Below are 27,028 nucleotides of genomic sequence, written 5' to 3'. Positions count from 1 at the left end.
GCCCATGTTTTTGGTCCCAGCACTAGGGAGGCAGATGCAAGCAGACCCCTGGGTTCACTGCCAGTCTGATCTACAGAGTTCCAGGACAGCCAGGACTATACAGAGAAACCCTGTGTTGAAAAACAAGAAAAGAAACAATAACAAAAATAAATCTGCTAAAATAATGAAAGCAGTCTTACAACAACTACAACAAAAGAAAATGATATAAAACTTAACCAAAGAAGCCCTCTGTAATAATTACAAAACACTGATGGGAAATATTAGACACAAAAAGTAAAATGCAAATACCTTCCATGTTCACTGACTGAAGAGTCAATAATGTTTAAAAAGTTCACATTTCTTAAAGTGATCTCTATTTGGATGCAACCCCCATCAAAAGGCCAGCATTATCATTCTTCACAGAACTAAGAACTAGAAATAATGCTAACGTTCATATGGAAGCACAAGCTTCCAAATAGCAATCTTGGGCAAAATGACCAATGCAAGGTGCGTCACAACAGTGTAAGCCATATACTAAAGGGCCGCAACAGCCAAACCTGACATGCTATTAGCCTGAGACCAGTTCCCCCATCAGTGGAGACAGAAATAAACACACCTCCCAGCCAGCCCATCCTCACCAAAGGCACCACAAACATGCCCAGGAGAAAGGGCAGCCTTTTTGATAAACAGTACCAGGAAGCTGGATGGCAAGAGGCTCCTCTCTTCTATTCTATGAGGAAAAACAACTCAAGGTGGATCAAGGGCCCAGATGAAAGAGCTGACACTCTCAAACTCGAGGGAAAATGGAAATGAGAAACTGGTAAGTACAATGGCTATTTGGATAGGACCCTTAAACACAGGACACAATAGGAAGAATCAGATGTGTGAGCACACTTAATAAATTTGCTTTTTACTGTTTGGTTTTGTCTGTTTTTGGTTTTTGAGACAGGGTTTGTGTGTACCCTGGATGTCCAGAAACTTGACTTTTAGACCAGACTGGCCTCAAACTCAGAGATCCACCTGCCTCTGCCTTCTAAGCATTGAGATTAAAAGGCTTGTGCCACCACCACTTGACTCTGCTATTCACTGTTAATCTAGATGTTTTAATGGGTTTATTAAAGATCCATGCCAAGCCTGGCTTGTTAGGGATACCAGGGAACAAGCTCTCACCTTAATTCTGGCCACAGTTAAGACAGGAGCTGAGACAGTGATGGGCTGGACTACATTTTAACGGGCACTACTTAGCTATGCATACTGCTTGTCTTCTATTTAAACTTAAACCTAATGTCAGGACTCCAAAGAGGGACCTGGAAAGAGGGCTCTGTGGATCTCTTTGCCTTTCTTCCCAATGTGGACCTCCGCTTTTGACTTACTTTTTACTACTGTTTAATTGGCTTCTTGAAACTGTCAGGCTCTGACCAATTAAATAATTAGTATAGTAACAAGTAGATTAGTGAACAAGTGAAATGTGTCACACACCCACAACAGAGCATTACTTTAACTCTAAGGAATGAGATCCTGCCAGATGCAATAAGATGAATGAAATTAAAGAGGAGACTATGTTAAGTAAATAGGCAGATATAGAATGATAAGCATGATGTTTTCTTTTCTATATAGAACACTGAAGACATGCATGGTGGTGCACACCTTTGATCCAAGCACTTGGGAGGCAGAGGCAGGTGCATCTCTGTGACTTCAAGGTCAGCCTGGTCTACTCAGCTAGTTCCAGGTTAGCCAGGGAGACATAGTGAGATCCTGTCTCAAAAAAAAAAAAAAATCAAACCAGCCAGCCAACCAACAAACCAACCAAAACAAATATAGGATTCTTACCGTTAGCAACCAGGACGTTGGTGGAAAACAGAAGGCTACAGCCATTCACATATGTGGAAATATCAAAGTAATCTTCTTAAATGTATTAGTAGAATGTTAAAACAAATTTTTAAAAATATAGAAAACTTCATAAATATGTCTGACTTCAGTGTAGGGGTAAGGAGTTCAGAAGAAGGCAAACAAGCACAACCGAGTGATACATTTGTTGTTTTACTGTTAATTTGACATATCTGAACCAAAGCATTCACAATATTTGATATACTTTGAAGATCATATACTATAATCTTAGACATAACCACAGAACAAGCAGAACTGTTAAAACTACATAAGGCCTTAAAAACATATCCACAGTGTGTATTATTTCAATTCTCATTCATTACAAATTAGACTATATACCATTAGTTTAATTTTTATTTTTCTTTCATTTATTCAGGCAGGATTCATTCAAGGAAAGGCAACTTAGTTTTTGTGTGTGAGCTTTATTTTTTTACTATACTGGTTAATATAAAACGTATGGCATATTTTCTTATCCCCTGCATTCAGGAGGGAACCCATGACATTCTAAGATAATTATCCAAAAGAACAGGCCCTACTCTTAAAAACAGTCAAGATGGAAAGGAACTGAACAGACAGTCTCTCTGTGGTCTTGAAGATCAACTAATGGAGTTTCAAGTATTCATATAAGGAAGACTACTACAATTCTAATAATTAGTCAAATTTAAAACAACATTGCATACAAAATCATTCTTGAAGCCCCAAATGTCCTTTAAATAACTGAATGAAAATGGTAAGTAGTTGTCTCACAGTACCAAACATAAATCAGAGCTACTGAAAATCCAGCGCCATCAGGACTTCTCATTTACATGATGAATAGCTGGTAAGTTAACAGATGGCAGAAAAATTAAGACCTCATTTTTTTTTAAGGATAAATGTACTATAATCAGAGAATACAGAAAAGTCCATGTATTTATTTTTACAATAAAATAACCATTTAAGCCTCTATCCCTGTACAATAGAGTATTCATCAACTCAACATGGATGTTTTCATACAGTTTTGCTTTTTACAGTTTATTCCGAGTACTTGACTTGCTTTAGATATACAGCTTTTTGAAAGAATACTACATTTGTATACCAGGATATTTAGTACATTGAGATGTTTAAAAATATTTATAAATTTGCTTTTGATATGCAAAAGCATTTGATAATACTTTTACAGCATTTGATTTTATAGAATTAAAATTTCATACAGTACTCATCTTGATGTTTAAAAAAAATTCACAGAAAAAATATAAATTACACCGCCTGACTGCATGATACTGCTATTTCCAGTTTCAAGTTATGGTAATTAAAACCTTCATTAAGTCTGTTAACAAATCATTACCTGTACAGTTATGAAGGCAACTTACATGATTTGTAAACAAAATCTTCAGGTTTTATGTTATTTACCAAGGAGTGCAGTTCAGCAAGAAAAGAAAACCCAGTATGCAAATTTACAGAGTAGTTTACAAATTTACCAGTTCCTGTGACACAAACTGTTTCAACCTCTCAAGGTATTGTCCATAAAGCTCCACGTCATTGTGTCCTGCCCCCTCAACCCAGAGAGGCTCCACAGGTCTTTGGCAACGCTCAAACAAGGCGAGGCCATGTGAAAAGTCAATGACTTCATCTTCAGTCCCATGAATTATTAATACTGGAGAGGTTATCTTAGAGATTTTGTCAATACTAGAGAGAATAAGAGAAAAGAAAAAAATGTCAATGAACTATATAAAAAAGGAAGTTTCCTGTGTTAAAACAGAAATTTCAAACCTTAGAACTGTACAAATCAGCTTTAGGGATAGAAGCCACTTAAGTTTCAGTAAGATCCAAAAGCCATCACCCTTTCCATGACCTCTGTGGTGCTGCAAGAAGTTGCCTTTGCACAGTGATTCTGCTTGAGTCACTCACTGCTACCCTTACACAGAAGCGCCGTTCCTTGATCCTGAGCTTCCCCTAAGCTTCAAGAATCATAACCCAAGAATCATGCCTGACTGGGCTAACTGCATTCCCTACTGCACTTATTTTATTCTATCAGTTACTAAAACTCAAGCAAAATCCTTTGGGTTTGTTATGGTTTAAGGTTAAAAACAGAGAGAAAACGTAAAAAAAAAGTTTGAAGCTATAAATCGGATGAGTGTATGAAATAACTATTAATAAGATTGGTAAAAACACAATGTCAGTCAAATAGAAGGCAGAGATGCATCCAAGCCACAATGGAATGCCCTAGAAGGCCAAGACATTGCCATGGAGATGAAGGTGGGGACTGAAACATGATGGAATCCTTCAAAGTCTGTTTAAAACACTGTCGGACTCTTTCCCAGATTTCTTGGATAAGCTGATTAACTTCCTTCAGCACTGGAAGGTCTGTAGATGTAGGACTCTAGTTTAAGGGAAAGGTGTTATAGTCACACAGCACACAAAAGGCTGGCTCTGTGGGGCCTGTTTGGGTTCTGAAAATGCTCTATGGCAGGCTTCATCATCTAAGGCAGAGTTTCACAGTTTAATTTGCATAGTGTATCAGAGTAGCTCTTTGGTTCTCTACTCTTAACATAAGAATACTCAGATACTGAGTGGTCAGATATTGAAGAGAACACCTCAAATGTAAGATAGAGACCAAAACAGTCTTTTAGAAAAGCTACTTCCCTGTACAATTACATTAAAATATTAGTGCAGCAGGAAGCCTGTGATTGGACAGGGAAAGGGAGGCAGAGCTAAGAGTTGCAGAGACAGAGCACCTCAGGAGAGGAGGAAGCCAAGATGGAGGACAAACAGGAAGAAGATCCTGAACCAGTGTGGCTTTAATAGATACAAGTAGTTATGAATATCATATAGGGTTATAACTTGTCTGATCTAGGTGGGTAGTTTGTATCATTATCAACTGGCTCTGAAATTACTATACAGGCATCTTGCAAATTGAGAATTTATTGATACATAAACCTGACTTGTTTATTATATGCTTCTAAAGTTTTGTTTCTACTGGGTTGCTGGGTGTTGTGGTGATTTGACTGTGGGGTGGACAGTCATTGTGTGGGGCTGGTGTGGCAGTGAAGGGAACTCAGGGGTTCCAGCCCTGCCAGAGCGTTGGTAGGCAGAGAGTAGCTGGATGGAGCATGGGAACTTGGCAGTTCTTTTTTAATATTTCCCTCAACAAGGAACTATGCAAAGAAATCTTACAAACATGTTTTCTGCATTTCTCCCCTCTGGACAGAGAAAACACTTTAATTACAAATAAGATGGAATCTTATAAAGAAATGAGTTACTTAGTGAAACTGATGAGTAATCTGCACTCTCAAGGCTCTATTTCCTTACAAATAATGCAGAAATGTTTACTTTGAGGAATTCAAGATTGAAATAGTATATTTTCTTTTTCAACTAGCTTATTCCTGAGAAATACCTAGGTATATCAAACATGAAAAAAGTTCAGAGAATAAGTTGGCAACACATCACCTCACCAACTCTCTGTTCATTTAATTCTACTTCATTTAAACAGACTAGGTTCAGTGTCCAGGGAGCTCCAGAGAACTACCTGTTTCTCTGACCCCTCACCAACCAAGTATTTACAAGTGAGCACCATTACGTCTACTTAAACAAACTAGTTCTAGGGATTGAACTCAGGCCTTCATGTTCACAGCTAAGTCACCTCTCTAGCCTAATACAGAATAAATAGTGTTTTTAAATAACTTTTGCTTTTCTGCTAGAAAACCAAGCAAAGCAATACCTTGGCTTCTGGCCTGCCATTCACAAAAATATACTTTGTATTTCTGCCAACAGAGGAAAGAAGACCAAATGAAGCTGCCAGCTTTTCCCTTCTTGCCATCTCTTCGTCCTTGAGAAAAATAGGCCACTAACTTTTTTCCAACTAGGAAGATGGCAGATAGCAACCACCATGGAAAGCAAGAAGCAGCCCTTCTTCTTTCAAACCCATCCAATACTATGTATGGCAGCTATACTTATTCTAGCCATTCAAGAGTTAACTTTCTTGGCACATACACCTGGCAGGTACCATTAGTCACTTTCTCCTACTTCTCTCATGCTTTGCCTCTCACTAAACTTCATATTGTTTAGCATCTACAGCAAATCTGGGGTCTTCCTCAAGTTGTTCTTTGTAGAATCCCACATCCAACCTGCTGCTTTGACCTGTTACTCACAAATTGGTTCATTTGTCTAAGAACTAGTACACTACTTAGGATATATGTCCTCACCTCATGCTCAAACATTTCAGTCTTTTTATCAGTCACTTGCTAACAGTCTCTTCCACAATTCCAAGGCCATCAATTACACGAAGTAGAAGCTCAGTGACAAATGTCATTACAAGGTTCTTGGTACTGAATGATTTTGAATACTGAACTCACTTTGGGAATGCATCAAAACAGTAGGTTTTCTTGGTATCAGGGAAAGCAACTCGCATTCCTGAGGTCAAGGGAGAATGAAGAATAACAGCAGCACTCTCATAGCGAGCAGCAAGATCCACAGATGGGACTGTCCCTATGCTCTGGCCATATATAATCACATTTTCAGGACGAATGCCGTACCTAAGAAATTCAGAAGTTCAAAAAATTGTTGGAAGTAAATAGTCGATTGCTTTAAAGATTTGCTACAAAATATCTCACAAGATATCAATTTACATTTAAAAATTAAAATTTCTTAGCCGTAATTCCGAACGTTACAATAAGCTCTATACTCAACTATTTCATGCTCGATTCTAATCTTTTAGAAAAGTAATTGCTAAAGACTTAAAACTTCAATTTTATGGAACCAGGCAGTGGTGGCACATGCCTTTGATCCCAGCACTTTGGAGGCAGGCAGATCTCTGAGTTGGAGGCCAGCCTGGTCTATAGAGTGAGTTCCAGGATAGCCAGGGCTACACAGAGAAACTGTCATGAAACATCAACAACCAAAATATCCTTTAGATTTATGAGTATTGCAGGTGTGAGTGACAACACCAACATGTATTTTAATAACTAAATTATTATATGATTATTAATAGTGACCTCCTTTATTTTATTTTGAGCTAAGATCTCTTTGTGTAGCCCAGACTGTCCTGGAACTTGCTCTTTAGACTAGGGCAGTCTCGAGCTTGGAGATCTGCCTGAGTTTACCTCGAAAGTGCTAGGATCAAAGGTGCGTCCCACCACGCCAAGCTTATTGCCTGCCCCTCTTCTTTTGAGACTGTCTTGTTATGTGGTACATCCCAGCTTCAGGCTCAATTCACTATGTAGCACAAGCTGGCCTTAAATGCACAGACCATTCAGCTCCTCTATTTTAAAATATTATAATATCTGACAGTTGTATTAGATTCAAATAGTAGATTCTAATAAGTGGTAATTATTGTTACTTGTCCAGACGTAAATGGCATCAACATTCTTAAAGATGACTTTTATATAAATGTGAAAATTTTTATATAAATTTTTATATAAAAAATTGAGAACTAAACACAAATAGTTTAGTTCTCAAACACAAACAATTCCCTGCCCTCCCCTATACGGTAACTTATTTTTTTGAAGACAGGCTTCTCTGTGTTATCCTGGAGTTCACTCTATAAATTAGGCTAGCCTCAAACTCATAGAGATTCATCCGCCTCTCCTCCCAAAGGCATGCACCACCATGCCCAGTCTAAAAAGTAATTTTATCACCCTGTTAATAATTTATTATTTATATTTACTTTTTCTTACTTTTCAAATTAATGCAACTGATTTCAAAATTCCCTCCACACAGGATTTTGCTATGAGGACATAACTTTTTTGGAAAGGAAATATTTTAAAAGACATTTTATAAAAGTGGTTATATTGCTAGGCTATGGTAGCACACGCCTTTAATCTCAGCACTCACCCCCCAAGGTAGCTGCACAAATTCACAAAATTGAGGTTCTCCCCAACATCATCAGCATTAACACTAAATTAGGAAAAGTGGGTTCTTTATAGCCTATAGCTTCAGTTTAAATACTGTGGAAAGGGTAGGTTATTAATATGTAATGATAAACCATTTATATTAAGATATCGATCATTTACACTAATCTGAATTATGAAGAACACTCAGGAATCTATAAAACTTGTACTCAGAAAGGTTAATGGATTTCTAGTTTCCAAATTCAATCTGTTCTCGTTAAAGAATGACATAAGTGAGATACATCTTGATTAATTTTATCATATTACTTCAAAGAAAATTGAGATGATCTTTCCAAATTTTAGTAGACTAAAATGTAAAGTAAAATGTCAACATGTCAAACAAAAGGCTTCTCATATTATTAATGACAGAGCAAGCAAATAGTGAAATCACAGACTAAGAATTTGTGTATTATATCCTAATAACAAAGTCTGAAATGTTACTAGATTTAAATAAAGATACTGAAAAACACATTCACCTAAGCATTTACATACACATAAAATGTGAGCTGTTTTTAAAGACTGCTTTGGCTATTATATAAAATTTTAATCTCTTAATTTAATAGAAATAATATATGCAAATATTTTTATATTGTATCTCAAAGTATCTGTGTTAAAAATTGCTTTCTGCTTTGCTGTTCTACAGTATAACTTATAAACCATAAGTGTAAAAATGATTACCTTGTCCGAAGAGCCAGCCAGGCAGCTTCAACATCTGCATACAGGTTCTTCTCTGTTGGCTTTCCAGAACTAGCACCATATCCGGAGTAATCATATGAGAATATATTACAATTAATCCGGGACCCCAGACCTATATAAAAACTGCTCATCTGACCAAGATCAACAGCATTTCCATGTGAGAAGAGTAAGGTATATTTAGCATTTGGTGAACAACGCACAAACATACAAGCAATTCTGTTGCCTTTACTGGTTCTTGTCATGAAACATTCAATAGCATCTTTTTCTCTGGATGAGTACTGCCAGTCTGCTCGTTCTGACAGGTGTAAGGTCCAGCGGCTTCCACTTTCATCACACATCAGTGTGTAAGTTGGATCAGGTGGCAAGAATGCTAGTTTTGAAGCAATTTTCCCTGGGCAAGGTGGACAGCAGAAGAGGCAACATAGCTCACTAAATGAGAGATTATTCATCTTCTGAAAAAGAAGAAGAGATATCAAACATTTTAATAACGTAATGTGGACTTTGCACTCTCATACAATAACAAAGACATGTGTAAATATTATTGGTAGTCAATGTCTATTAACTATAATTTCAAGAACCCTCCCAAATAGGTTTAATGACATTGCTCTGGAAACACTTTAAATCCTGGAGTGAGGCAAACATTTCTGGAAACAGACTCAAATGCTGTATATTCCCCAAAGCAGTGATCATCCTATTTAATAAAACCATTTAAGGTTATCACAACCAAGATAGAAGGTGTGTTTAGGTTTTTTGTTAATTTTTGTGTAACTTGATGGAAACTCAGAATCCTAAGGAAAGGTAAATAAACAAGACCACCTGGAACAACTATTGGTCAGCAATGTGATGTTGTATGTGTATATTCATGTTTATCTCTTACTACTCAAAAACACCTTACACATCAGTTTGAGAAACTCGCACAAGCAAGCCAGGGTAAGACACTAATCACTGCCACATTCCCACGGAAACAAGGTTTTGAACCCTTGAAGCAGTTCAAACAAATGATAATAATCCTTTCACATTATAAGCCTATTATTTCTGTTTATAGTTCATGGCTTACATAAAATTCAAGAGAATTCAAACCATAATGACAAATAAGGATAATTAATAGCGTAGTGGTATGAAATAAGCAGTGGGGAAATCTTATGGAACAACAATATGGAGACAACTGGAGCAAGAGTTACACTAGAGAGCACTGGGCATACACTGGGACATCCGGCTTCAGAAGGGCACTGACAGCTTAAGTCATGGAAGGAAATGCCTGCTGCTAAGTCAGAGAGCCACTAAAATTGTTTGTACATCTAAAGCAGCTATGATCAATATTTTTCAGTCCTCAACTCAAGGGAAGAGTAAGCACTGAGAAAAAAAGAAGAAAAACTGACTACAGATAACACTAAAATAGAGATAATACTCAAGGGAAGAGTAAGCACAGAGAAAAAAAAGAAGAAAAACTGACTACAGATAATACTAAAATAGAGAACAAAGGCAACGGAGAGGCGGCTGATTTTCGGAAGGGGCTCTCATCACCAAGTGCATGTAGGTCTAACTGAGCACCTACTCATGGAAACCTTTCCCACAGATACTAACTCATTAAAACATTTTCAGAAATCCTTTGATAGAGACTATGATCCAACCCACCTTGTAACTGAGCACAAAACAGTTATACAAGCTGCCTGTGGTTACACATGGTAAATGTTGGAAGTGAGAATTATTTTGGAGCCTTTGTTATAACCAACACTGGTCAGGAGGAGATAAGCAAATACAGTTATGATTTGGGGTCTACGTGTTAAAGACTGGTTGCCCAGTGTGACGTGACTACAAAGTCTTTATTGATCTAATCTCAAAGGGGACTCTTTTGCTGTTGCAATGAGGTGAGCAGGTTTGTACTGCCTTGCTACACGTTTACAGAAATAGGGCCAACTGATCCTTCAAAACTGACAGCCAAAATAAAAACACATTTAAAGTTGATTATTTCAGATACTTTTAATAGTAGTTAAAGGTAGACTAAAACAACAAAACAGTATGTAAAATAAGAAGTTAGTTTTTAAAAAAAGATAATAAATTGAATAATCTTGAGAAATACATGAGTTTTTTGGGTAATGTAATGGTGAATACTGTTTGTCAATTTGATACGATTTAGAATCACCATTGAAATGAAACTACAGGTTTATCAGTGAGGGTTTTCCAGATTAGGATAGGTTACCTGGAGGCAGGAAAACCTCCCCTAAATGTGAAGAGCACCATTTTATGGGCTGGGACCTCAGACTGAGTAAGAAGGTTAAAGAAACTGAGAACTCAGAAGCAGAAAAAAACTAAGTGATGGAGGACTGAGACGAATCCTGGGAAATTTGGTCTTCTGGAAAAGATATGGCTGTAACAATCATGAACTCACAGCAGCTGTGAAAACTTGTACAAGGCCTACACAAGATTCAGTCAGCAAAGCTCTCCAGGCTGTGGATAGTTGCTGAAGGGAGAATTTAATCTTTATTCAGGATATATTTATTGACAGGTTTCCTATGACCCAGTGGATGGTGCCAGACCTACATACAGAGCAGCACTAGCAAGACTTAGTGGGTTATCAAAGAAAGAAAAGGAAGGAAGAAGGAAGGAAGAAAGGAAGGAAGGACAGACATACATATGTATATAGGTACATGAAGTTCAGAGAGGGCATGTTGGAAGAGGAAAATGGGATAGATAAAATCATATTTTATTGTATGAAATACATGAAATTCTTAAGAATAAGAAATCCATAACAAAAAGTATTGATTCTTTCAAAAGATTAACAAGACTGACAAACTCTTAGCTAAAGGACTGAGATAGAACCCAAATAAATGAAAGTAGAGATAAAAGAGGGAGCCATTACAACAGATACCAAAGAAATTCAGAAAAACATTAGCTTGTACCTTGAAAACTAAACTTCCACTAAATTGGAAATATTAAAAGGATGTATTCCTAGATAAATAAATAAATATGACCTTCCAAGTTAAACCTAGATGGAACAGATCTATAATAAGCAGTAGGGTTTACATAGTAATTAAAACTCTCAAAAAAGGGGGGGGGGGAGCAGGCCAAGATGGATTCACTGGCGAACTTTATCAGACCTTGAAATAATTAACTAGTGCCCAATGCTTCTCAAGCCATTCTATAAAACAGAAAATTCTCAGCAAAATATTTGGAAATTGGATTAAAAACAAAAACAAAACAAAACAAAAAAAATATCAAAGAACAGACCATGATCAAGTTTGAGAAATTTTATTCTGGAAATGCAGCAATGATTCAATATATACAAATCAATAAATTTTGTATTACATGAATAGACAGGCTCAAGAATTGAAATTCCATAGTTATATCAATAGATGCAGAAAAGGCTTTTGACAAAATTCAATCTGTTCATGTTAAAAGTCCTAAAGAAACTCAAACGAAACACATCTAATCACAAAATCATAAAGGCTATCTATGATGCACCTCCAACCATATTATATTACATGGTTTTCCCCAAAGCATTTCCACTAAAATGAAAAACAAGATAAGTGTCTTTACAAGACAAGAGAAGCAAATAAAAGGGATATAAATAGGGAAGGAAGAAGTCAAAGAGTATTTACAAATGACATGACTCTTTCTATACATGAGACCCTAAGGACTCTAACAGTAAACTCTGAGCTGATAAAACACTTTCAGCAAAGTGGCAGAATACAAAATTAACACATTAAAAAAAAAAAAAAAAAAAAAAAACAAAGAAACCAAAAACCAAGAAATAAACCCAACTGCCTTTCAACATACTAATGACAAAAGAAAAAACCAAAACAAAACAAAAACAACAACTGAGAAACAATTCCATTGTCTAAAACCAATCAACCAACCAATCAACCAGGAAGAGCCCCCACCCCAATAAAAATCCCAAGCCTGTGGACTAAACCATGGATATGAAACAACTCTATAATGAAAACTTAAAAATACTTTTAAAAGAAACTGAGAAAGACACCAGAAGAAAGATCTCTCATGCTCATGGATTGAGCCAGAGTTTCTCATAGCGACCTGCGTCAGCCAGCAACATCCAGGGATCTATCTCCACTATTCCAATGCTGGACACTAAACCTTGGGTTTATAAAGGTGCTAGCAATCGAACTCAGGTTTTCATGGTTGTACAACAAGCACTTTACTTATTATTTCACCAGCCTACAAGGACATTTACATTTAACAATTAATGAGTTATAACTTTAGGTAGTGAGGATGAGGTAGGTACTGTGCTTACAACCTACACACACACACACACACACACACACACACACACACACACACACACACACACACACACACGATGACAAAACAAGTAAACTGTGTTTACACTTTACAGCTCTTTTGTTTTTCTTTCCTGAGGTTTCTGAGCTATGACTTTTTCAAAAGGAAGGTGGTCTTCAAACGTGTATATATCTTAGGAAGTCTTTGGACACATGTGCTTGCAGAATTTTACCTGTCCAATTACATTAGTGCAGAGGAGGCCTGTGATTGGACAGGGAAAAGGGAGGCAGAGCCAAGAGTTGTAGAGACAAGGAGTGTCTTGAGGTAGCAAGGAGAAGAAAGATGGCGGCAGAAGTGAATCCGCATGACGTTTACCAGCCACAAGTAGTTGTGATACCATAAGGTTAGAATACTTGGGATAATAACGTTTTTATCATTATCAATTGGTTCTGAGATTATAGTATTGGCTTCTTGTAACTTGTGATATTTTTGATACATAAATCTGATTGGTTAATTAAGCTTTAAGAGTCTTGATGTCACCGGGTTACTAGGTCTTGTGATATGAAGAACTAGCAGCTCCAGGGACAAGCGAATGAGAGCTGCGAACACTGAGATCAGGCTGGGGGCAGGGCGCTAGCTGGAAAGAGTAGCTCAGCAACAACATGCAGGTGCTGGCACTAGCACAGAAATGAGCCGGTTTGTTTTTTTTTTTTTACTATTTCCCGCAACACATGATTGAATACTGTTAAATTTCTGTTTCTCAAACTGTACCTGAAACAGAGCAAGAACTGGAGTTGCAGCACAGTAGCAGAGTATTTGCTTAGCATGTGTGAGGTCCTGAATTCAATTTGTGGAGGTGTAAGTATGAGCACCCCAGGGATAAGTATTATTTACATTAGTTGATGGTTTAATAAAAATAAGTGAGACTCTTGGAATGCTAATGAATGGCAGTCACCCTAGAAACCAACTGTGAGCAACTAAAATCTTGTAGTCTATATATTCCAGAGTAAGTTATTTCCCTTCTGAAAACTGACTCTGTATGTAGCAACTCTACTATAGTTCTTAAATCTCTATTACTGATACTTATGAGCTAACTACATTTTCTTGACTAACCAAGGCTCTGATGTAGATTACTGCCAAAACAAGCTCCTAGTTTTAAGAGTGAAACAGTGACATAGCTTTTCTTTCCCTTTCAGGTACAGTGTTGCTTGGTAGTCTAGGTTGGTTGCCACTTGGTAATTATGAGGATTACAAGCATGGACTACAATATCTAATGGATAGTAATCTTTTCAAGGATAACTTTTTCCATAAAAAATTTTTTTAAAATGTATTCCTCATAAATTAAGAAAGTTTGGGTGCTGGAGAGATGGCTCAGAGGTTGAGAACACAGTATGTTCTTCCAGGGGAGCAGGGTTCAATCCCGGCATCCACAACAACACACAACTGCCTGCAATATCAGTCCCAGTGGACCTGAAACCAAGCACTCATGTGGTGCACAGACATACATGCAGACAAGACACCCCTACATATAAAATGAAATAAATTTTAAAAGTAAATATTATGTTTCTTTCCTTCCCTTGTTTCCAGAGAGTTTTAATGGAGTAAATGCCAGAAAACCAATGTTCTACTCCTGAAATGGTTGTTTAGGTAATATGTGAAATATTTACACATTGCTAGAGTTAGATAGTGACACACGCCTTTAATCCCAGCATTTCGAAGACAGAGGGAGGCCAATCTCTAAAAGTTTGAGGCCAGCTTGGCCAGCCTGGTCTACAGAGCTAGTTCAAAGACAGTCAGGGCTGCTACAAAGAGAAACCCTATCTTAAAAAACAAAAACAAAACAAAAAAATTGTACTTATATACATGGTTGAGGATGGATTTGAAGTATCCTTATCTCTCATTACATTATCTTTCTCATTACATTTTTATATTAAGATTATAATAAATTAATACAAATTAATATAGGCATATTCTTCCTATATTAAAGAAAAATCAGTTTCTTATATAAAATAATTAGGTTATTTTCAGGCTCCCCTATGTCTTGCTGTTTTCCCCTCTGTTAACTATTACAGTAGTCATGTAGTGAAATATACCTATAATTACAGCTGTGGGGAGGCCAAGGTAAGAGGATTTCAAGTTTAAGACTAGTATGAACTATGTAAGTTGATCAGTATATCCTGTCTTAAAAACAACAAAAAATCCTGTGTGATATTATGGCAGAGAGTGAAGTGAGAGAAATGACTATCTCACAAAACAAAGCTGCTTAAAAGACAGAAAGTACTGAATATTAGTTGTACAATGTTTGATATGTACTGAATTTCTTTTTTCTCTGACATTTTACATTCACTTTCAACTACCAGAGGACAAACGTAGATATATAAGCCTTGGATAATGTATGTAACAGAAATGTACTGATCTTGCAAAGCTGATATGAGAACTAAGAAGCAATGTCTAACACAAATCTGAAATTTAAATAGTTGCAGTAAATGGTCCTATCAGCCAAATGCTTTAACTCTCTGGACGCTTGGAAGACTGACTGTATATGTTTAGGAGAATATGGCAAGTGGGTGATGGTGGCACATAAACCAACTTGGAAGCTTCCAGCCCTTGGGACTTATCTCAGGACTCTACATTTTTCTTCTTGAACCCTCTTGCTCTAGTTTAACATTCCTGGTTTCTGCTCAACTGCTTCCTTTCTGTTCTGCTATCTTCCACCTTCTACCTTGAAGTAAATCAACCTTAGATTCAGGCTCAAATCACACAGGCCATCTCATCTACCCTGCCATGACTTTAGACCTAGATAAGAGAATACGTTGCAGAAGTAACTAGACCCAGATAAACTGGCTATGTACAGCGTACGTTGGTTACATGGAAGAGATGTTGGCAGGCTAAAAAAAAAAAAAAAAAAATCTCTAGATCCACATGTGTATTTTCTAATTGAAAATAGTACCTCTTTTTTTATTTTACACTTTGTATTATAAAAATAACTTCTTTTATAATACTATAAGCCCCAGGCAGGGTAGACTCCCAAGCCCTGGAAGTTATAGAACTAATGTTGATGCAGGAGGCGCTCTCAGAGAGTGAAACACCACTGTCCAAAAACTGCTATTAGCAAGATTAACTAGATAACCATGTAGGGTTACACGGGAAGTCTAGCCTGGAGGTGTGGGAGAGGCTGGAGGAGCAGCATGTATTTATGTTCCTCCCTTTACTATCTTTTGGTGAATGCAGGGCTTTCTGGGCAGACATCAGTTCCATGATTACATACTACTGTTTGCAAGTTTTAGCCTTTATCAGCCCACAACTTCGACAGTATACTTAGGGGTTTTCCAGGCTGCCATCAGGGAGGTATTCTTAGATCTCTAACAAGTTGTGACTCCTTAGACTAGATCAGTACTCACACACCTAAGACTTACTTTCCATCCAATGACTAAATATATCTTACTTCTCTCAGGACTGAGTTATCTGTTGTAGAGAAGCTGTACTCCACTGAACCTTTTCTGTTTCTTTTCTTTTCTATTCTTTTCTGGCCAGTAGTCATGTCATGTTTGAGAAATAAGTCATGTCATAATGCTCTACCATTTCTCATCCAGCTTTTACATTTTTTCTGAACTCTTTTTTTTTTTAAATGTTTCCTAGCCATAGAAGTTATATAGATGTTCAATTTATGGCTGAACATTCAACAGTCACTTATTTTCATCATTTCAACCCTGTTAGGAGTTTGTACAGTTACTGCTGCTCATTGTAAAAAGAAACATCTCATGCTGGACATAGTGATGCACTCCTTTAATCCCAGCATTTGGTTGGTGAAGGATGTGGATCTCTGTAGTGAGAATTTTGGTTTCTTTAAACACCCAGTTATGTGGGGACGGGGGGGGGCCGCATGCAAGAGAGAGAGAGAGAGAGAGAGAGAGAGAGAGAGAGAGAGAGAGAGAGAGAGGGATGAAGCAGTGAGTGGGATGCAAAGTAAATAAGTAAACAAAATAAAACCAGGTATATTATGTGAATATGTTTTTGTTTTAATCCCAGATGTGGGCTATGAGGCTGCTTCAGATTGTCCATAGCCACTAACTGTGATTTGTCTCATGCTCTGATTTTTGGGGTGTGATTTTTGCCAGCTGTAGATAGCTTATGTTTGGAACTCTGGGGACTCTTGAGAAGGTATAAATGTGAGAGCCCTGAGAGGGCATATGGCGGCTGCTGCTCCACCTGCTCCTGCTGTAGCATTGCTTGTTGGAGATATTCTGACAACAAAGATTGGATTTAACTCGAGGATTTCAATCACTTTTGTAATTAGCAAAAAGTAGACTTAAGAGGTATATGCCCCTTTCCACCTCTAACCTTCTCTGAAGTAGGGGCTGGGGGGTAAGCATGGAAGGGGTTGGGATGGAGGATGTTAGATTTAAGAACCCAATAAAGCAGCCCCAAAAAGAATGCCTACAGATCTCTGTTGAGGCCAGCCTGGTCTACTTAACTAGGTCCAGGATAACCAAGGAAGGCTACATAGTAAGAACCTGTCTTCAAACAAACAAACAAGGAAGCATCTTGATAAAAGCTGGCAGCACCACTAACTAATCTACAGACATAAATATAAATATTTAAAAACATATTTAGATAGGCACAACATGTTCAATTAGAAAAACAGCAGTAGCTTATCTCCTAGAGGCACCTATGATCTCCCTGGCCATGTGCTTTATAGTACCATATATAAATTCCTTCTAGTGGAGCAGACGTCAAGTAGAATTAGAAAGGGATTGGTTGCCCTGATGACTCATTTGTCGCTATTGCATTAGTGGGCACATTTTACCTAGCCAGAGTTGGCTCTACATTTAAATGATATTACTTCAAGATTAAATGGAACAATAACATGTAGACTCACATAATGTTAAATGTAAATAACTTCATACACTAATTTTTTTTTTGGGGGGGGGGGGGTCAGTTTGAGACAGGGTTTCTGTAGCCCTGGCTGTCCTAGAACTCACTCTATAGACCAGGCTGGCCTCAAACTCAGAAATCCGCCTGCCTCTGCCTCCCAAGTACTGGTAGTAAAGGTGTGAGTCACCAGTGCCCAGCTACATTTAAGTCTTAAAAAAAAAAAAAAAGACTTAAATATAAGATTGTGAAAATGAAACCTAAGGCAGATACTAATCCACCACATGAAGTTATGCCCAATATACAGTAGTAAGAAAATAGAGTATTAAAAATAAATGCCTGTCAGGTCATTTATAAAATGTGTTAGTGATACCATTCAGTTAATTATCTTAATTATTTCTCCAGTTTATGAATAATAGAACTTTCTACCTCATATAGAGAAGACAATAACAATTTGTTGACATTTAAGAATTTTGTCTCTCTTTAAAGGAGGCAAGCAGTAAGAAAACAGCAAATATATTTGTTTTTCTTTTAGAAATGACTATTAGGGAAGTTGTGAAAAGTATTTTAGTCTGAGCTAACAGACCAACAAACTGCTCTAAATTGATGGCCAAATATGGCAACATGGGAAGGCTTGGCTGATTTGAACAAGATTTCCCTCTTAGACTTAGGGATTTAAATAAATGCTCTGATCTCAGTTAGTGGCACTCTTGGGGGGGGGGGGTTTAGGTGTGGCCTTGTCAGAAAAAGCATGCCACTGTGGATAGGCTTTGAGAGCTTAAAGGCTTGAGCCACTTTGAGTTTGCTCTCTCTACTTTGTGCTTGCAGTGTGAGCCTTCAGCTTCCTGCTGCTATGCCTTCATCCCACCATCACAGGCTCTAACCCACTGTAAGCTGTCATCTCAAGTAAATCCTTCTGTTATTTGCATTAGTCATGTGTTTACTACAGCAGTAAAAAAGTAACTAACACAGAAGTTGGTACCAGGGACTGGGTCACCGCTGTGACAGACTTTGGAACTTTGGACTAGAATAGTGGCTAAATGCTTTAAGAAGAGCCTAGTGTATTGCCATAGTAAGAAGTGTAAAAACTACAGACTGTGGAGGCCTGGTTTCAAGGTAACAACACTGACAACTGGGCTAGGGACATTCTATGATATTTTGGCAAATATGAAGTTGTTCTCTGTCCATGTGCTAAGAACTTGCCTGGGACAATAGATTAGTACCTCAGGGGGATTTCTGGACAGCATAATACTGACTAGTTGAATATTTATTAGTAAAACCACTCTTAGGAGGGTATATAATGAAAAAGAACAAACAGGATAAGCGAAATACAAACTGTACAGTTTGAAGAGGAAACAAAAATTGGCAATTTTAATGTTTATAGCCAAGGCATGTGCTAGAAAGAAGCTATAATTGTTAAGGAGAGTACAGCTATTAAGGTAATATCTGATTAGCACTGGAATAAAGGTGTGGGTGCCCACCCAGCTAAGGCTGGACTTTCAAAAGAAAAAAGCCCAGGGGATTTTCTGGTACTGGAAAGCGACTGGGGTGTGGGGTGTGTGTGTGTGGTGGGGGAGAGTATCTTTCCCAAGCTGGCAGGCAAACTTGGCAGTGTGATCCACATGGTAGTTAGTGGCTTTAGAGTCATTGGCAATGCAAGAGTAGAGGGGATCCTTCCTCCACTGAGGCCAGGCAATGTCTGGCACTGCATGAAGCTGTGGAAGTAAAGCCTGGGTTACACTGGATACCCAAGAATGTTGGGGATGCCAAAGCTATGAAGTATCTGCCACGGAGAGCTGCATATAGGAAATGTAGCCAGTGTAAGAAGAGAAATGCATGTTGCAGGGAGCAAAGCTGGAGGAAGAGAGCCATGCAAGCCCTTTAAAATTAAAATCCCAGACACTGAATGGAGACCTGCTGGGTTTGGTGTTTGACTTGCCAAGTTTCCATCTTGGTTTGTTCAGCTATTTCCTCACTATTTCCCTATCCCTCCTTTTCAGTATGGCAATGCATGTTTTGTTTCACTGTATGTTGGACTATGTAATTTGCTTTTTTTTTTTTATTTTATAGGTCTTACAGTTAAGTGCTTATTCTGAGTCTCAGAAGAGTCTGGACTCAGTGTTAAGACTGTGAAAAAGGTTGCGGGGACCAGGTGTTAAATGTCTTTCCTTCATAGACTTGTGCATTGCAATGCTTGGTCTCCAGCTGCGGCACTTTCTAAGGAGGCTTAGGAAGTGCAGCCAGGCTGGAGGAAGTGTGTCAGTGTAGGAGGATATGGAAAGCATGAAGACACACCAATCAATCTTGTCCTCTTTGCTTTGCACTTGCAGTTCAGGAAGTGAGCCTCTAGCTCCCTTCTGCTGCTGCCATGCTTCTGTTCTACTGTCAAGGACCCCTGGAACCAGAAGCCTAAATAAACTTTTATAACTTGCCTTGGTTGTTGTGTTTTACCACCATATAAATAGAAAAGTAATGAACACAGAGGGAATGAAAATTTATAAAATTAGTTAAGGCAATTAATTTATTTAAGATGAACCCGATGGTACTGTGAATCCTTAGTGTGGATAGTCACAATTGTATATCTCTGAAACAGAGAAAAACAAAGCAAGCATTCACTATGGGTGACTGTGAAGGTTTGTGTATGCCTGGCTGAGGGAGTGGCACTATGAGGAGGTGTGGTCTTGTTGGAGGAAGTGTGTCACTGTGGGGGTGGACTTTGATACCCTCCCCCTAGCTCTCAGCTAGGTCTCCAATGCTATGCCTATCTGGATACTGCCATGCTTCCCACCTTGATGATAATGGACTAAATCTCTGAACCTATAGGTCAGGCCCAATTAAATGTTGCCCTGGTAGTGGTGTCTCTTCACAGCAATGGAACCCCTACCTAAGACAGTGGCCTCTTCATCTTTACAAAAGCTGTATCTCTAGACCATTACAAAGATTTTGAGGGACACGTTTCATGCTAACGTCTTTACTAGATTGGGTCTCTTCCTTACCTTGCTTTCACAGAAAAAGAATCTGATTTCACATTCCATTAAAATATTAAGTATATTTTAAAAGCTTATTAAGATATCTCCAAACAGGAAAACAACACTCTTTTTGGAACATTACTGAATACAGGCCAAAATAGTATCAGAGAGGAAGGACATTTTCACTGACCTAAACATCTTGAAATTCTAAAATTGAAAGCAAATGGGAAAGTAATTTTTACCATTCTTAAATGGCAGTGTATTTATTGTTATTTTCTTTTCTACTCTTTTGTAATAGTTCCTGGTTTTGATAAAAAGACTGGTAAAAGGAAGAACAATTCAAAATGGGCATAACAAATGAAAACCTTTTGGAAAGTAAATGTGAACTTTTTCTACTCAAGAGTCCTTTAAATCTAGACGTTGAAAGATGATCAACTCCCTGCTTTAAAATCACCTTGATATTCCTTGTCCTTCATCTGCAGAAGTGGGAGATCTGGCTCCGCCCCTTGCTGGCAGCTGCACTTGGGTGATCAAGCCTGGGCAGTGCTGGAGGACTGACCAATTCAGCTAGCACACAGGCCCAGATCCAGGGCTTTTGAGTTGGCCCACCTCAACATCTGCCCCATCTATGAACAGCTGGAGCACATGAAGGGGTTGATCCTGCAGAACCAAAGCTGCAGGGTCTCCACGACACTGGGCAACAACAGAGTATCTGAAAGGAATCATGATAAGGATCTAATATAATATTGATGGTGTAGCAGAAGCCAGAGGCCTCAAACCAGACCAATAAACATTTGCAAGTAGTTTGGACAAAAAGATAGAGTGTGTGACACAGCCTGGTACACTGCAAGTTCCATGGCGAGATTTTTCTTCTCTTGTTCTTTTTTCTTTTTAATTTTTTTTTTTTGTTTTTGTTGTTTTGTTTTGGGGGGAAGCTACAAAGGAGGAGGGAGGCTACAAAGGCAGAGGATGGATAGGGACTGAGAGATGAGTGAGACTGGGGTGCATGATGGGAAATTTACAAATAATCAATATAAAGTTTAAAAAAAGCAAAGAGAAAAAAGCTGAGGAAAGAGAAGGTGGATCTGGGGGAGTTGGAGGAAAGAGTGGGAATGGACATGATCAAAATACATTGCAAATTCTCAAATAAGTAATAAAAAATATTATATTTAAAAAAGAGACAAAACCAGCCAAAGTGATCACTTTCTTGTGGAATGGTCATCTATATGTGATCATTGAGAAGAAATACATTAAGGATGATTCAGAAAGATAAAAGAATTCTGGGCTTTTAGTTATGTGAATGAAATGTTCCCCTATTTAGTAAAGACAAAAACAAAAATAACAACAAAACACCTTGATAGCCTCCGTCCACAGTTGTAATAAAACCCAACTTCTAAACAGTTTCTCAAAGGTCTTGTATGAATTGGGCTTAGCTCACCTCTCTACCTATCTTGACACTTTCAATTCACTACCTGAGTTTGCAGGGCTCACACATACTTTTATAGCTGAACATTGGGATGCCTGCCACACATTTACCTGTGGGCTTCATTAATGTCTGCTATATTTATAACGTTATTTTATTATCTGTTTGTGTATGGGTATGTGTACATGAGTGCAGATGCTCAAAGAGGCCAGAAGCATTAAAATCCCGTTTGGAGTTACTAGAAGTGAGCCACCTGACATAAGTGTTCAGACCTAAACTCTGGTCCTCTGACAAGACATTCTATGCTCTTAATAGCTAAGCCAACTCTAGAGCCCAATGCCTATTGTCTTTACTAGATTGTGTTTATTCCATGAAATCAGTCACTACAAAGACTACACAGAGTGTAAATTGAGATAATGCTAAGTAATTTTGTGGGGAGGTTCTTTTTTTTTCTCAAAGATTTATTTATTTATTTAATGTATAGGAGTACACTGTCTTCAGACACACCAGAAGAGGGCATCAGATCCCATTACAGATGGCTTTGAGCCACCATGTGGTGCTGGGAATTGAACTCAGGACTTTAAAAGGGCAGTCAGTGCTCTTAACCTCTGTGCCATCTCCCAGGCCCAGGGAAGACGTTCCTTTGCTGTGTGACCCAGGGTCCTAAGCACTAATGTGTGCACATTTTTTGGAAACTGGGAACATTGTGTTTCCTTTTTAATCTACATTGTATTCTGTGTCTTAGGGAAACCTAGGTTTTGAATGCTTAAAATCTGATAGGCAACTAACCACTAAAGTGAGAATTACTTTTAGGATAATGAATTAAATTGATAAAAACATGTATTACCTGAATAAGTCCACTAACTACAGCATAATCATCAATACCATACCAATTGATCAGTTATAGTCATAACAATTCTATATATTTCATCCATCAACCTATATTATGTCCTCCTTCATAAGGCTGCAAAGCCCTTTAAAAGTTTCAACTGAGGAGTTGGAGAGATGGCTCAACACTTAACAGCTTGCACTGCTCTTGCAGAAGACTTGAGTTGAGTTCCCGGCACTCAGGGCAGGGGGCTCCCAACTGCTCTTACTCTAGTTTCAGGGGATTCAATGTTCCTGATTTGCAAGGGCACCTGCACCCACAAGCATGTACTCAGACGGATGCTAGCCCATAAACACACAATTTAAAATACAATGAAATATAACAAGCAAGTGTCATGGGGGTGAAGGCCTGGAGAGGTGGCTCAATAGTCCAAGAGCACATAATTTGCTTACAAGAGTACCTGAGTTCTATCCCCAGGATCCACACTGAGTATTCACAACTGCCTGTCACTTCAGCTTCAGAGAGATTAGGCATGTCTGGCATTCATGGGCTCTTGACGCTCACATGTTTATACCTCCCCCAAATCTACACAGAACTTATAAAAATAATAAAAAATAAATCTTTAAACAAACAATATGCTATTTAGGAAAGTAACAAGCTGGCTTTCAGTGGGTAAAGGTTTTCCTGTTCAAGCCTGATGACCTAGAACTCATGTAAAGGTGGATGGAGAGAATCAACTTTACAAAGTTGTCATCTGGTCTCAAGAAGCATGCCATGGTACCCCTCTCCCCAACATCATATACATACACACATGCACACATACATGAAAATAATAAAAAGTTGTCACTTGGATGGTGGGGGGAAGACAGGGCTCTAAATGTAATTTAGCACTGGGGAAACAGAAACATGGATGAATCTTTGACTTTCAGGTCATCCTGGGTTACATTTAAAACAACAACAACAAAATCCCAGATAGTCCTCTTCCTTCCAAGAGGACATGCTTCCAGCTAGGATGCCTGTGGTGGTGATGGGTACCATTTTGGTCAGCTTGGTCTTTGAAGAGATGAAGCTTGGAGTTGGTGAAAATTACACATTCCTGCATGTTTAGGAGTTTTTTAGATGATGCAACAATTCTGAAATGTGTGCTAAGAGGCAGGACTGATCTCCCTCAAGTATTCACTTTTAAATGGCTAGGGGCACTTGAAAAAAATTGAGTAATCTGCTCCTGAAGCCCTTGGGCTAGCACCTGTCCCTTAGTTGACACAGTCTTAACTGCCATCTTAACTTCACAACAGCTGTAAATTTGACAAGTGTCTTCCTGGTCATTTATTAGACCTCAAAACTGGCATTAATGGTGTGTGTTAAGCTACTACACACTGACTGTCATTACTTTTCACAGCTGTAACTGGCAGATGCAAACATCAGACACCTATGCAATCCTTCCCCAGCAGGAAACCTGAAAACAAAAATTACAAGAATAGATGGAATAGTAAGAATTACAGTTTTCAGTTACTTCAGTTTATCAATATTGATTTTTCCCCCTTTTTGGCAGCTCAACAATGAGCAGAATCATTAAAAGTTTAACAAGAGTCAGATGTGGTGGTGCATGCCTTTAATCCCAACAGTCAGGAGACAGAGGTAGGCAGACCTCTGAGTTCAGGTCAGCCTCGTCTGCATAGTGAGTTCCATGACAGCTGGGATTCCCCCCTCCCCCCAATAAACAAACAAACTCATAAATTCAGCTGTTTTTATAAACACAATCCGATCTTCAGTCATAATGGGTTTTGTTTTGAAACAGTAATGTACTATGCTTTTGCACACAGAGTTTCTATTTCATAACTATTTACAAGTGGTGGAAGTTTGAGGAAAGTGCTAGTTTGTGATAAAGTTTTCACTATTCTTTTGCAAAAGAGAAATAGTTCTGCACAATTAGATATGCCAAACAAATTTAATATGGACATAATTTATTTACTTACTTGGTCTGAGATAGTTTTTCTAATGTTGCCTAAGCTGCCCTCAGGCTCAAGATCTTCCACCTAAGCCTTTCAGTATAAGCCTTTACTTGTTTATCTTTTAAAGCCAGTCAAGTTTAATACTGGGGAGTTGTATATCAATTTTAAGCTAACACATTTTTACTTAAGAGAATGCTTTCTATTCTGAGGTTGTTTCTCCTATTATAATGTGAAATGCTATCTTTTTGAAAAAACTAAAACATTTTATTAAAAAGAATAAACAATGTGGATTTTTAAAGTGATTTACTAGGCAAAAACCTAAATAGCATTCTCATCTTTTTTTGCAATTAAAATCACTTTAATTTACACTCATTTTTGTGTATATGTATATATATATGTGTGTATATATATGTGTGTATATATATGTATATATATATATCTGTGCATTTATGTGAGTGTGCATGTGCCTCAGTATCCACGTGAAAGTGAAGACCATGTGATATATCTGTGCATTTATGTGAGTGTGCATGTGCCTCAGTATCCATGTGAAAGTGAAGACCATGTGAGTTCTCAGAATGCAAGTCCAGTGATAATGATTGACAGACTTTTTGCCAAGAAACTAATTGGCCCTAATACATCAGGTTTTAACCTGGGGCCTGGCCTCTGGGACTAGACACATAAGCATTCACATCAAATCTTAGTGACCCTGTTTGTGACCGTAGACACCTGTTTTCTCAACTCTGACCTACAGCTCTTTTGGAAAGATTACATAGTCTTCAAGCCTGTATATACTAACTAGATCCAGAAAAATGTTTATAGTTGGTAGGCATGTGTTTGGCCACTCTTCTAAACATTAGAAATTAATCAAACCATGACTGTCTTTTTCTTCTGAGAAAGTTTTACTCATGATAATCTCTCAGAGACCCCTATTCACCAGTCATAGGTATTTCTTTTGTTGATAAACAAAGACTTTTTTAAATACAACACACCACACACACACACACAAAAGGAGACAGGCTCCCATATCTGATTTCTTCAGAACTAAATCTCCTTCTCAGGCCTAAAATAAACTGTGATCTAGTATCTATCTCTTCTTTTAACCTCTTATAATACCAAAGCACAAAGACTTTTTATCTTCAACTTCGTGTATCATGTAACAATATTGTTCTTTCATTCCTCCTCCTTTTTTTGTATTTGATTTTTTTGAGACAGGGTTTCTCTGTGTATCCCTGGCTGTCCTGGAACTCATTCTGTACACCAGGCTGGCCTCGAACTTAGAAATCCTCCTGCCTCTGCCTCCCAAGTGCTGGGATCAAAGGTGTGCGCCAACACTGCTCGGCCTTTCGTTCCTTCTTAAAGCTAATTTTCAACAGTCTTCAAGTTTTTTATTTTTCTGATAGATTGGTCTTTTGCTTTTTATCTTTTTTATTTCACTGAAACTCTCTCAATTCTTCTCCTCCAAAATAGCAGACCTTCACCCTGCCACTACCCAACCAAAGCTAGTCTCAAGTCTGCTAGGGTTACAGGATTGAGCTACCACGTTTGGCTAAACTCAAGGCTCTAACTGCCATTTACACACTAAGGACACCAAAACCTATCAAATCTTAAGATTTTTTTTTAAATCCCTCTAATTAAACTTTACATCCTAAATATTTCAGTCTGTATTTTTCTTGTACCTTTGTGACACATGTCCTTTTCCCTTGTATCTTCCAATCTTCTCAGCCATTTCTTGTATCTTCCACCAATCTTCTCAGTCATTTCTTAAAATCTTCCACCAGACACTATAAAATCACTGTGCAATCACACTATAATACCCCATATCTATCAAATCAATACTCTGATTTTCTGCCAGGTGATGTCACTTTTCTGTTTACATTTTTTAATAGCCCTGTGAGCGCTCTTGAATAAACCACCATTCTTTAGCATTGCTTATTGCATCAGAGTCTGTACTCATTTATTCTATTGCACACACTGATGCTAGATACAGACAAGCTTTTTCTTTCTTTCTTTTTTTGCTTCTGTATATTTGTGTATACTATATATAACCTATTGATAAAATATTTCCTATCATTCCACTTCAAGTAAGAACTCTCCCTTTCCCACATCAGAGCTTAAGTAAAGTTTATTTCTCAAGGAAGAATAGAAATCTGCCCTGGACTATACTATGCCCATGCTGCCTGGTTTAGATATTCTCTTTAGCCAAAGTTTCACTTTGATTTTTGTATTTCCATACTATGAAACAAAATATATTATGGATCCTAACAGATAAAATGATAAAGCTCAAGGGGTTTATATTGGAATGTTCTTTAAAAACAAGAAGT

The 27,028-nt window shown here is 37.9% G+C and overlaps 1 protein-coding gene across 1 annotated transcript in view; it reads right to left on the bottom strand.

The window, feature by feature from the left end:
* Positions 1–2,003: 2,003 nt before the first annotated feature.
* Positions 2,004–27,028, bottom strand: part of Abhd17b (abhydrolase domain containing 17B) — a 33,100-nt gene continuing 8,075 nt past the window's right edge. Inside the window, exons 2-4 of the mRNA XM_031389918.1 lie at positions 8,409–8,878; positions 6,198–6,377; positions 2,004–3,531 (exon numbers count right to left, since the gene is read on the bottom strand). Of these exons, the coding sequence (XP_031245778.1) occupies positions 3,312–3,531; positions 6,198–6,377; positions 8,409–8,875 (867 nt within the window). The 5' untranslated portion in view covers positions 8,876–8,878 and the 3' untranslated portion in view covers positions 2,004–3,311. The remainder of the gene's footprint in view (positions 3,532–6,197; positions 6,378–8,408; positions 8,879–27,028) is intronic.

The sequence above is a fragment of the Mastomys coucha genome, unplaced genomic scaffold, assembly GCF_008632895.1.
Source record: "Mastomys coucha isolate ucsf_1 unplaced genomic scaffold, UCSF_Mcou_1 pScaffold21, whole genome shotgun sequence".
NCBI lineage: Eukaryota > Metazoa > Chordata > Mammalia > Rodentia > Muridae > Mastomys > Mastomys coucha.
The sequence above is the reverse complement of the archived record's forward strand: the minus strand, read 5'-3'. Positions and strand labels throughout refer to the sequence as shown.